Raw genomic sequence first — 12330 nt, forward strand, 5'->3', positions numbered from 1 at the left:
ATTTGAACGATTCTTGAATTTAAACAATTTTAAAAACTACACAAATTTCAAATTTGAACAATTTTCCAAAAGGAACATTTCTTTAACCTGAACGATTTAAAAAATATTGATGTTTTTGAAATCAAAACAATTTTTAAATCTAAATTTTTTAAAATTTCTGAAATTTTCAAATTAAAAAATGTTCAAATATGAAAAAGTTCCAAATTGAAAAATGTTCAAATTAAAAAGTATGCAAATTTCAAAAAAAGATCAAATCTGAAAATTGTTCAAACGCCGAAAAAATGTTCATATCAAAAAGTGTTCAAAATAAAAAAAAATAAACTTAAAAATTGTTCAAATTTTAAATATTCAAATCTAAAAATGTTCATACTTAAAAAACGTTCAAATTCGAAAAAATTAAAATTTTGGAAAGTTCAGAAAAGACCAATTGGCAAAACAAAAAACTGGAGAGAAAAAACCAGCAGAATCAAATAAAAAACCAGTTGAAAATGAGAAAGCTGAAGCAAAAAAACGAAGGAAAACCAATTTCGTCGCTAATGGGCCGGCCCAACTCGATCCCGTTCTGAGCGGAGCCTCCGCTCGCTCCCGCGTTGAGCGGAGAATAGGGATTGCGGGTCTGCCCTGTGAGACATAAGAAGGAACCAGACTCACAATGAGGCCGAAACATGAGACCTGAACAAAGCTGGGCCTGGTAACTATGCGAGGTTATAAAGTTGGGCCAGATCTGGTGTGTTTGCCATCTACGCCCAGCCCGCGATATAGGCTTGGGCCACCATCATTTTCCACTGTGAGCCTAGCAATCGAATCTAAATCCAGTCCATCCAGTAAAACTGTAAAAACTTTCTTCTTACCAAAGTCCAACGGCCCGGAGCACAGCATCCAAGGCGGGCCCCTATTCGCCGCTTCCCTCTCCGGATTCTGGGCCGGCCCTCGCGCGTGCGTACACAGAGCCCGCCCCAACGGCTCTTTCTCCCGACACTGCTGTCCTGCACCGAAACAACGCAGCGCGAGCCGAGCCACGTGAATCCGAACAACCGGCGTCACCAACCACCCCACATGGCCTCCCTGGCCCACTGCCAGTTGTGGTCACCGCCGCTTCTCCCTCGCTATTTATCGTCACCCTCGCCGCCTGTGCCGCTCCCATCATCAGCCACAGACACACCAGAGACAAAGCAGAGCGCAGCGGAGCACACGCCACCCGCACGAGCGCACACACACCAGCAGCAATGGCGCGCGCCGGCGTTCTCTGCCTCGCGCTGCTCTGCCTCCTCGCGGCGCACTCCGCCGTCGCCCAGAAGTCCACCGCCCCAGCCGCCGCGCCCACCACCACCCCCACCCCCGCCAAGAAGACCACGCCCGCACCCGCCGCCGCGCCGACCACCACCCCCGCCGCCGCCACCGCCCCGGCCGCAGCCCCACCCACCACGCCCGCCACCCCAGCCCCCGCCGCGGCCCCACCCACCACCGCCACCCCGGCACCCGCCAAGGCTCCCGCCGCGGCGCCGCCCAAGAAGGCCGCCTCGCCCCCGGCTCCTGCCCCCAAGGCCCTCCTCCCGCCCGTCGAGGCGCCCGTCGCCTCCCCTCCCGTCGCGCTCTCGCCCGCCACCCTCCCCACCAAGCCCGACGCGCCCGCCCCCGCGCCCGCCAAGAAGAAGAAGAAGTCCTCCAAGAAGAAGAAGAGCAAGGCCCCCGCCCCCGCCCCCGTCGCCGAGGCCCCAGTCAAGTCCAAGAAGGCCAAGGCACCCGCCGCCGCCGACGACGCTGATGCGCCCGGCCCCGCTGGCGACGGCTCCGTCGCCGACGACACCGCGGTACGTCTCACTCCTTCCTTTCTTCCACCACATATCATGCCGTTATTTCAACTCTGAATCGACAATGCGCGCTGAAACTTGCTACCAACTGCTCCGCCGTGTCCCACAACGGACGCCGCAACTGCTAGCGTAGTGCCACCGTGAGTAGTAGTAAAACAATAATCAGCACTGCCGTTCTTATTTACAGCGATTAGCGATCGTAGCAGCTAGTTAATTACAGCTTTGTTGGTGCTCCACCGCATCACCATATGACCAGCAAGTGGCTGTGATGAGTGATGAACTGAGAATCGAGTAGTAGATGCATTTCCACCGTCCCGACATATTCGCCAGGCACGCATGTGCATCCTGCCTTTGCAACGGACACAACACTTAATGCAAGAGAAAAATATGAAAAATTTACAAATTCAAGCTCCTGCCACTTCATTAACTACTGCTACTTAGTAGTAAATTATACAGTACTATATTGCAAACCTGCCCAGTAAACAATTGTGCATTCTCCAAGCCTCTCTTCCACACGACCTAGTTCTATAAAACATTATTATCACTTTATGTACTGGGAGTGTGCAACACACACATGTGCTTGCAAGCCACAGCACATTGTGCCAGCCAAAAACAACACATTTTCAGTTTGCTGATGAGCACTCAGTGCTAATAACTACACATTGCATTATCACTTGAACAGATTGCTGATTAAACTTTTTCTGTTCTGTTCTTCTTGACTGCAGGGCGCCATCCAGACAATGGCAGGGAGCATCATGTCGGTGTGCGCAATGGCGTTGGGCCTCGCCGCCCTCCTGGCCTAGACGCCCGCCGCCGGCGAGCCGTTCCGGCGCAGTCGAGAGCCACCACGACAGAGACGCAATCATACGGCCGTTGCACCGCACTGACGAGTTGTGTGCCACCACATTTTGCGCTGTATTTCTCGGTCCATTTTCCTAACAGCCTGGGCGGTGCCGGCCGGCTTTCCTGTGTAGTTCCACTCACGTTCGTTCGCCTCGGATTCTTTCTCCCTCCTGTACTGCCAGATTGAGATTTCATTCATACCTTTTTATTTATCATTGTATTATTCCATCCACACTTGCTTAATCGTAGATCTGTCTCCTTTATGATGGTGACTGGTGAGCGTGTGTCTACTGTTGGGAGTGTGGCCTGGCTATGTGCCTGTGTCCTGTGCAGCGCTGGCCAGATCTGTTTTGGTTCGATGTGTTTGGCGCTTGCCTCTCATCTGGATCGAGTAACATCGCAGTAGAAACGGGAACGTTACCTTTCTAGGACGTGCCACTGTTGAGTTTTTAACACAGATGCAGCCAAATGGTTTAACCTAATTTGGGAAGTCCACTAGTAAACCCTAAACCTTCATGAGCGAAATAAGTTAACTTCTACAGAAAATTATGCCTGCACATTTGACTACCAAATAAAAACACGATGCGTGCACATTTAACTCATCAAGCCACTGCTTCAACAATCCTCCTATAAGTAGGACGTTGGACGCTGTTATGTGTCCAAATGTGGAAATTAAGACAACATTGGGTTTCTTTTTAGATAAAAGTGTTGGCCTCTCTCTATAATCAGTTACACAACGGCTACAAAATCACTAGCCCCTTCCCAGTCAAAACCAAAATTTAGGGAAAACATTAAATGCAACAACATAGCTGTTATCTAGATTCACATAGTAACATTTCTTAAGGACGTAGGAGATGTATGCAGGAATACATGTGCATACCAAGTTTGAAATTTTATTATACAGGTATATAACTAATATGGTTGTATTGTTCTTGAAAATCTACGTGAGTAAGTGTCATGACGAATTGACGATGCGTGATTTATGTCAAATGTTTCTGAAACTTACAAATACATTTTCGAGGCAAGATTCATCCACGGCTTCATATGTGCTCGAGACCATCTGAGTATTTTCGATTTCTTCACAATCACCTAAAACCTTCAACCACCTGCAGCAAACAAATTCCATGGCTATAGATCAACAATCGCCAATTTTTTTAGTTGATCCTTAAAAAATGGAACTACTCAGGACTAGCTCATTTGGCGTCATTTTTGGTTGCTTTTATTTGCGAAACTTGGAACTAAAGAAACCACGGGAGTTTCCCAAGTCCCAACAAGAAAGAAATAGCAAACAAAGATGACCCTTAGCTGAACAAAATTCTGCCTAGAACCAAATATCGGTGGCGCAGTCCTCAGCAATAACATGATGCTTAGAAGGGTGCTTAAAAAACCAAACCATTTTTTCAACTAATAATGGAGACTTGAGTCATGTCTATAGTATGATGCCTACTTAAGCATATATCTATCTTAGTACTCCCTCCGATCCATATTACTTGATGCTAAAATAGATATATCTACAATTATGCTAAAATAGAAGTATCTACAATTAAAATATATCTAGATACATCTATATTAACATCAAGTAATGTGGATCGGATAAATTATAAATAAGCATATTTTGTTAACAATAATCTGTTAATTTTTATAAGCCCCTCGCAGAGGTCAAATATGGTCTTATTATGCTCTGATCAGCGTGTAATTTGAACTATTGTCGGTGCGGGTCATCAATGATTATTGACTAATTAGCTGAGTACAGACTGCACACAATTGTTATATTACTAGTAAGTACTAGTAACGACATGGGCGTACGCAGCGGGTGGGCCGGGGGGGCCGTGGCCCACCCAGAAATCTGAGAAATCATTTAGGTACCCCTAATCTCTGGCCCAACTTTAATCAAACTTGTGAGCGCCTCATGATTGGAGCGCGTGAGCTAGCAACAGAGCGAGTCATCGAGGGAAGAAGAACTGGCTCCGAGGCCTCCGCCCTCCGGCTGCCCGGCTCACGGCGGCTGCTCCTTGCGCCCTCCGCCCCAAAATCGCCGGCTCAGCCCTCCGCACCCAATTCGCCAGCAGTAGCTCCTCTTCGTCTCCACCGGCCGCTGGCCTCCTCCCGTCTAGATCTCGTCGGATACGGCGCTCGGCCGGTCACTGCTCGCCGCCGTGGTCTTGCTAGATGACAGAGACAGCCAGCAACGATGTCATTTCTGGTCAGGTTGCATTTTTTATTTTGGGATGCCCTCTCCATCCGCTCTGTTACTGCATATGGATGTCAAGATGTGACTGAGGAAATGCGTTGTTTGTTCCTCTCCTGGGACCTGATTTATATCGGTTCATTATTTGAAGTGGTTAAGTGATATTAAATCAATTATGTTAAAATGACATTAGCATATTTCTGTCCGTGATTCATATTTCTATCCAGTGTCCCTGATTTAATTGGTAGTTTGGCACCTGTAGAAAACTAGAAATGAAGAGGAATATATGTCACTTATATGTTCTATTTCTATTTTGTAGAAATGAAGAGGAGTAGCTAAATTGCATCACTTTTCGAGAAACATGAAGCAAAAAAGATTACATCTTGTTCAACACCGTTAGATGATGAAGAAACCGAAGATTGTGGGCTCAAATGTGTCAATCATTTTGATAAGCTCTCTATTGTGCTTGTTGAAAAAATAAATATTGTTTATGATTTAGTTTACAATCCTTCAAATTGATATTGCTCCTACTAATTTCAATGGTGAAAAATAAGTTAAGAAATAATATGGGTGATGAACTCTTGAACCATTGCTTAGTGATATTTATCGAGCGAGGGAAGTTCATTAATTTTGACAATCGGTTTGTCTTATATATTGTTTATTTAGCAAACAATTCTCATACTTGGGGGGCGCAAAATTTTTTTTTAGAGGTGTGCCCCCCTTCAATTTTTTCCTGCGTCCGCCACTGAGTAACGATCCTATATTTTAGCATTTTGGTCCACTCCTAGTGTGTCGGTGACGACGGTGAGTCGATGCTTTCGTTCACAACTGCACTCACGATAATTTAGTTTTCAGTCCAACGACATATGCGATGATGGGTTGGCATTTGTAATGGCCAAAAGCTTGAGTAGGTTCCAAGTCTCCCTCGCGTACCAATCATGGAGTAAACAAGGCGACGATAGAGCCTAGATCGGCACTACACATTTGTACGCGCAACGACGGTTTTCGTTGGAGCCACTAACCAACCGAAAGCGACGTGTGCTCCGGCGAGCGGCGCGTCCAGGTGCAGGTGGCGCCGTCGCTGTCAACCGACACTAATTGGCAAAGCTTGCTTGTTTGACGTCCAGCTATGCGTGGTCTGTCGTGGAGATCTGGCTGGCTGGAATGATTTGGGTTCTCGTCTTTAGAAGGGCTAGAACTCCACGGGATAGATACGCATTACTGGCTTTTTAGGTTAGACGTCCTGGTCGGTAGATTCCTAGCGAACGAACGTTGTCCCGCTTCTTTGACGGTGCTACCTGGTGAGGGTAGAAGAGTTAGAGCAATTCCACTCCAACCTTGTTTTCCAGGACGGGGGTGGATTCCTCTCCTCTCGTCCCGCGAGCGACTTGGGAGGAAACCCTAGCCACTGCCTCCTAGCCCCTCTGTTTCCCTCCTCCTCCTCGCTGCCGCTGGAGGGCATCGACGGGCAAAGCCTGAGCGGCGTTGGCATCAGGATGGCTTTTCCTCCCCTCGCGCGGTGGTAGCGACGCGGTGGCGCTGGAGTTGGGCGCAACGGCGTGGTCGCCTGGCGGCGGCGCGGTGGCTTCGCAGTCTTTGGCGAGCTCGTGGCGGCGACGGCGTCAGATTGGCTGCTCTGCTCGCTTTGAGAGGACTAGAGCGTCTCGAACTTGGGCTCCGTCGGGCGTCCATGGTAGAATGATTGGCCGGCGGTGGGGTGCCCACTGGTTTGGAGATGTGGGATCCGGGTGGGGTGAAGGTGAACAGATAGAATTGGTAACCTAGGGGGCGAATAGATTCTACAAATATCCTTTAATATCTCTTGCAATTTTAGGCTTCGCGGAATATTAAGTGTGCCTAATGCAAACTAGATGAGGCAAGATATATCATGATACAGGTACTTCAAGCACGAATGCTACCACAAATTTAAGCAACACAACTAAAGAGATTGGTTAGAGATAACCGAAATACGCGGAGACGAAGATGTAATTCCGTGTTCCCTTTCTTGGGAGGAAGGTGTACGTCACGTTGGAGAGGTATGCAATCCCACGAAGGACATCCCAACGCCACAAAGGCTCACCTTCTTCTCCGGAGCCTATACCACGAAGGAATAACTCACTCACTAGTGGTAGACTTTAAGGTAGTCTACAAAGCCTCACAAACTTCTTCTTAGAGCAAATCCACAACTTGGATGCTTTCGAGTGACCCTAGCCACCTAGAGTTTCCCACAAACCCAAGAGGAACAAGCGTGCTCGATGAACTCAAGGGGGGGATGAAATTTAACTTGGTTGGATCGTAGATAGGGACCTCTTCTTGCTTTCTACCAAAGGGATTTGGATTTAATTGGGAAGAAAGGAAGATCCAAACTTTTTGGTGTTTCAACAATCGCGGGCGCGCGCGTGCGTGTGTGTGTGTGTGTGTGTGTGTGTGTGTGTGTGTGTGTGTGAGAGAGAGAGAGAGAGAGAGAGAGAGAGAGAGAGAGAGAGAGAGAGAGAGAGAGAGAGAGAGAGCAAATATAAGATATGAATGGTTGGCATGGCCGCATGGGCCTCTCAACCTGGAAGAAGGGGAATTTTATAGTACAAGGAGAAATATAGCTATTTGGGAAAGTTCCTGCAACCCAAACCAAAGGTAAAATCGGCACCGTCAGGTTTCCTCGCCGGAATCTACGCCGGTTCGACAGCCTGGGCCGAACCAAAACAAACATGGTATGCCTTTCAGCACATACCGTAGCAATCCGGCGAATCCAAGAATTTTCGGGGGGAAACCGGCACCGCCGATTTCTACGCCAAAATCGCTAGAAGCTTATCAAATGAGAATTTCTCTAAAAACTAAGCTCACCCGAAAAATGTGCTGGGTCAATTTGGTGGTAGGATGTGTGTGTATGTCTTATACAACATCCCAATGAGCTCATCGAGACCACCCCTCTTAATAGTATGGTGTTTCCTATCGACTCAAGAATAAAACAATATAGAATATAGCCAAAACATTGTCGCTTCTCTTGAGGGCCAAATGGGGGGTCTCTCACCACCTTCCAACTATACCTGCGGACTAAAACCTGCATATACACTTCCCATTACTCCGCACATTAGCTCTGGTGTCATCATTAGCCAAAATAACAGTTAAGGGTAAAATACCCTTACAATCTCCTCCTTTTTGGTTAACGATGACAAACATAGCTAGAGTCACATAGATATATTATGATGATCTTGCAAAAGTGTTTCCATATAAGATATTAAGCAAGCTCCCTCATAAGATATTGATGACGTTGGGACTCCAAGTGCACAGTGTTGCGTCAGCAGAGTATTTTCCCCACAAGGGTAACTCGAGGGTTTATATCGAACTATCAGGGAACTGAGCAAAGAGCTGTCTCTCCCTCTCTTCTTCTAGTAATCCTGCAAAGTAAAATAAAGCCTTGTGTCCCCAACTTCACCGTGTGGTTTGTGACGCCCCTAAACTGGTATCATGAGGATTCCAGTAATCCCACCGAAATCCGCACGATATCAATTCTGAGACGCCCTCCTACACGACGTGCACGATGAAGTACACACGTGATGCAAGAGGAATTACCACGAGCAGTAACATTACAACAAGTTTACAGTAGAGCCCACAAGAAACATATATTACAATAATGCCTCCAGAAAGTCAAGAATACAAATATAAAACACAAAGATCCGAATCATATAGAAAATCAAATACGTCAGAGTACACACAAGATACAAATTGTACTAAGAGTCCTGAAGATAACCAGTGGCATCCATAACCTGCCCAGTCCAAGCCGGAAGGGTAAACTTGCTAACATCGTCATCTTGAACTTGTGAAAGTCGGGCCGTCGGTTGCCGACAAAAGGGGGAGAAGACAAAGAATAAGAAATGCGAGTGTAAGTACCAAGGCACGTACCAAGCGAGACTAGAACGGCTATGCTCCGGTAGGCTATTATTGCCCGATCGTGGGTTTAGCGGAAGCAAAACTATAACCAATAGAGACACGCTACAACATCCGTCTACTCAGAGAAGATAAGAGAGCGCATAAGGTAACAACTAAATACTACACAAACATAACCCAACCGATTACATATATCTCCTTCAACAAAGCAAAGAGGCAATATAAAAGGCACTCAACGGTGGACAAGTTTTATTTGATATTGGTTGTAGTAATGCTATATTACTACACAAGTTATTAACAAATTATTAGCAACAACATAAAGGTGTAAGTTGTTCTGTGATCAAGCCATTCATGCTCCAAGTCGTCCATAACCGCGGACACGGCTTATCGATAAGATGTACACCATGCAGGGGTTGCCCAAATGTAACCATACGCATGCTCGAACCCGCTTACTACAGGCAGAGTATCACAACAAGATCGTTCCCAATGCTGCAAGCAAGTTTAAGGGAAGCCACCCCACTAAGCTACCCGTGACGAAGTTCGACCGTACTCCGATACGGACCCAGAGGTTTGCGACAACGACTATGCTAAGTGTGAACAACATGCTTTCGCTAATAGTTTCGCGTTATGATGTACAGTATGGAATATAAACACCCGAAGGCATCATGAAGTAAATCGTGCATATGGGCAAATAAAACCAAGGTTGTGGCTCCCAATAAATAGACTCGAGAAAAGGTAGTGCATGTTGGGGGTACCACTCTCTCACGTACGGGTACAACTCTCAATTTTGGAACATATAACAAGAACTCGGGTCCTAGGGGACATTAGCGAGACAAATATCCGATGCTTTCGCAAAGGGGCTCACAGATGCCACTTCTTAGCAATTTTAGTTGTTAACATTAAAGTAAAGCATGAGCATCTCCAAAAACATATATAACATGTGATAACCTCCCAACAACCCAACATATCCCGAACAGATATCGAGATAAAAAAACAGATGCCTAAACACGCGCTACGACTCGCAAGCCTCAAACAACAAACAACAACTATAGGTATGGAATAATACATATAGGCTTATTATGGTAAACAAGTGGAATAGGACATGTGACTCGATAAATAATCACAACATAAGGATAGCAGTGAGAGGGAGAGCAAAATGTAAAATAGGTGAAGAGGAAGGTATCGCCTGTGAAAATCTGCAGAAGAACTTCGTGATCCTATCCAGGAAGAAGCAAATGCTGGAACACACAACACATGCAAGTCTTACAACTACAGATAAAGAACCACCATGTTCAACATATGATATGCATGGCATGGCAGATATGGTGCAATGCAACTTATCAGTATTAAGAGGAATCGGAATCCGAGCACACAAATTAGGGTTGGAGTAGTTTTTCTACCAACAAAGTTAAATGTTTAATAGCATGGCAAGGGTGAGATACTTCAATATTAATCGGAGCGGGGAATCCTAGTCGCTATCCGAAATACTCCGAGGTTGTCATTAGGGTGAACATGCACGACTATCGATGTATGACATCATGCGAGATGCAAACAAATGTATGGATGGCATATTCAGATTCCTTGTATTTTTCTGAACAATTTTCATATACAACACTTTTTAATTTGAATTATTAATTAAAATTTATTAACAAAATAGTTTTTATTAGTTAAAAGTAGAAAATAGGGATTTATTTCAATTAGAAAAGGACCCGAACGAAAAGTCCAGATAGGAAAAGGACCCGGGGTTGGTTTGTAAAAGCTGCAGGGGTTTTCTTGTAAAAGGATAGAACCAAGGACTGCGGGTTGGGCTTCTAAACATGGCAGGGGCTAAGAGCAAAAGGAACAGATCTGGATCTGGTAGGGGTTTTCTCACCGGCGTGGGATCTAGCCCGAGGCACCGACGGGTGGGGCACGCGACGCTGACAAGGATGCCGAGATGGCGAAGGTTGCGGCCTCTCTCTGCCTGATGAAACTGAAGAACGAACACCTGCGAAGGCCAGCGGCATGTCGGGGATGATCTCGGTCGATTCCGTGCGAGATTGGAGGCGCGCGTGGTTGCATGCGAAGCAACGTTCAATGTAGAAATAGGATCGTTCGGCGGTAGCACCGGGGAACCACCGGATTGACACCGCCGACGACCATCTGCAAGGAAACTTGGCCACCAACGCCGTTAACATGCTAGAGAGGTAGGTAGAGAACGGGAGGAGAGGTCTGAGAGATGCTCCATCTTACCAGGATGACGACGGCGAGGTTGAAAACACCGAAGGATGGCTAAAGCGGCCGGAGATGCTTATTTCTTCGCTGGAGTTGTGGACGAAATTGGCGAGTTTACGCTCGATTAAGGGCCTCCTGCTTCGATTCCTTGCACGAAGAGGTCCACGAAGACGAGGCGGTTCTCCAGAGTAAAACGGAGGGGCGTGGGGTGGTCGGTAACGTTGGGGAGATGGTGATGCTAGGACGGAGCCGATGGGGTTTTCCTCCGTCGTTTCTTGTCAGTGGGAAGGAGGAAAGAAAAAGGGCAGGTGGATAGGATAGGGATGGAGCGGTGCACGTGGTCCAGATAAACCCAGAGAGGAGGCCATGAGAGGCGAGCAGGTGGGGTGAGCTCACGCGCAGGCGTGGGAGTGCAGCGGTGGTCTCCTCCTGTCGTTGTCCATCGTTGGCGAGGAAGGGGAAAAGAGAAAGAGGAGGCCAAAATGGTACGGGCCGGGTGGAGAGGAAGAGGGATGGGCTGGACTGCTGTGGGCTGGTGCTGGGCTTGGTGGGCTGCTCCGGGAGAAGAGGGAGAGCGGCCAGATAAATAAAAGGAAGGGTCGGTTAGAGGTTAGTGTTTGAATAGGGTTTCCCCTTTGTTTTTAAAACAGATCTGAAAACCTTTTTTTGAAACCAAATCAAAACAGAACAACTTTCATTTTGAATTCTAAAAGCATTGGCAATTTTTTTTCTTTACTAGTTTTGTTTTGTGGTTTTATTAAAATAATAAAAAAGAGGATGGTTTTATTATATAACCCATATAAGAAGGAAAATAAAATTATTTAGGGTTTATAAAAATAATTTTATTTTGTAAAACATGGATGATATGATAATGCACAAAAGAAAAGAACAAATAAAATCTGATGCGGGTATTTTCCTGGGCCGTTACAATCAACACCACAAACAAGGAACCTCGCCTCGAGGTTCCACACCAGGGTACGGGGGAGAGAGGTGAACTATCAGATCTTCTGGCGACGTGTCGATCTCCTCGACACCACTAACAAGAGGTCTTGATCCATGTAGAACGGTCGACACCACCAACAAGAAGTCGTTGTTCCATCATTTATGTTTCACTTCAGTCGGGATTCTTCGATGATCGAACCTATTACGGTAAAGACAAAGATCGTTTCCCAACCCACGTGGAACCCTAATACCCGGAAAAACTCAGATAAGAGAGAAGACTTAAAACTCGAAAGGGTAAGAAGAGAAAGAATAGAGAAAAGGAGAAAAATCAGAGCTAATCAGATATATCCAGCGATTTTATAGAAAATAGATTTTGACACTAGACACAACAATGTCCGTTGGCAAGGTTAACCTACAGGCAGAGAGGACCAGTGGGGTATCGACAAC

General features: G+C 46.4%; 1 protein-coding gene across 1 annotated transcript; it reads left to right on the top strand.

Moving 5' to 3' along the window:
* The first annotated feature begins 1226 nt into the window (after positions 1-1226).
* On the top strand, positions 1227-2614 carry LOC124672749 (classical arabinogalactan protein 9-like). The gene is made up of 2 exons (XM_047208923.1): positions 1227-1811; positions 2537-2614. The coding sequence occupies exons 1-2, from the start codon at positions 1227-1229 to the stop codon at positions 2612-2614; spliced, it is 663 nt and encodes a 220-aa protein (XP_047064879.1).
* The last annotated feature ends 9716 nt before the right edge of the window (positions 2615-12330 follow it).

This window comes from Lolium rigidum, chromosome 7, assembly GCF_022539505.1.
Source record: "Lolium rigidum isolate FL_2022 chromosome 7, APGP_CSIRO_Lrig_0.1, whole genome shotgun sequence".
NCBI classification, from domain to species: Eukaryota; Viridiplantae; Streptophyta; class Magnoliopsida; order Poales; family Poaceae; genus Lolium; species Lolium rigidum.

Coding starts and splice junctions, on each gene's coding strand:
- LOC124672749 (XM_047208923.1), top strand. CDS start 1,227: ATGGCGCGCGCCGGCGTTCTCTGCCTCGCGCTGCTCTGCCTCCTCGCG. Junction 1,812..2,536: donor CCGTCGCCGACGACACCGCG/GTACGTCTCACT, acceptor TCTTGACTGCAG/GGCGCCATCCAGACAATGGC.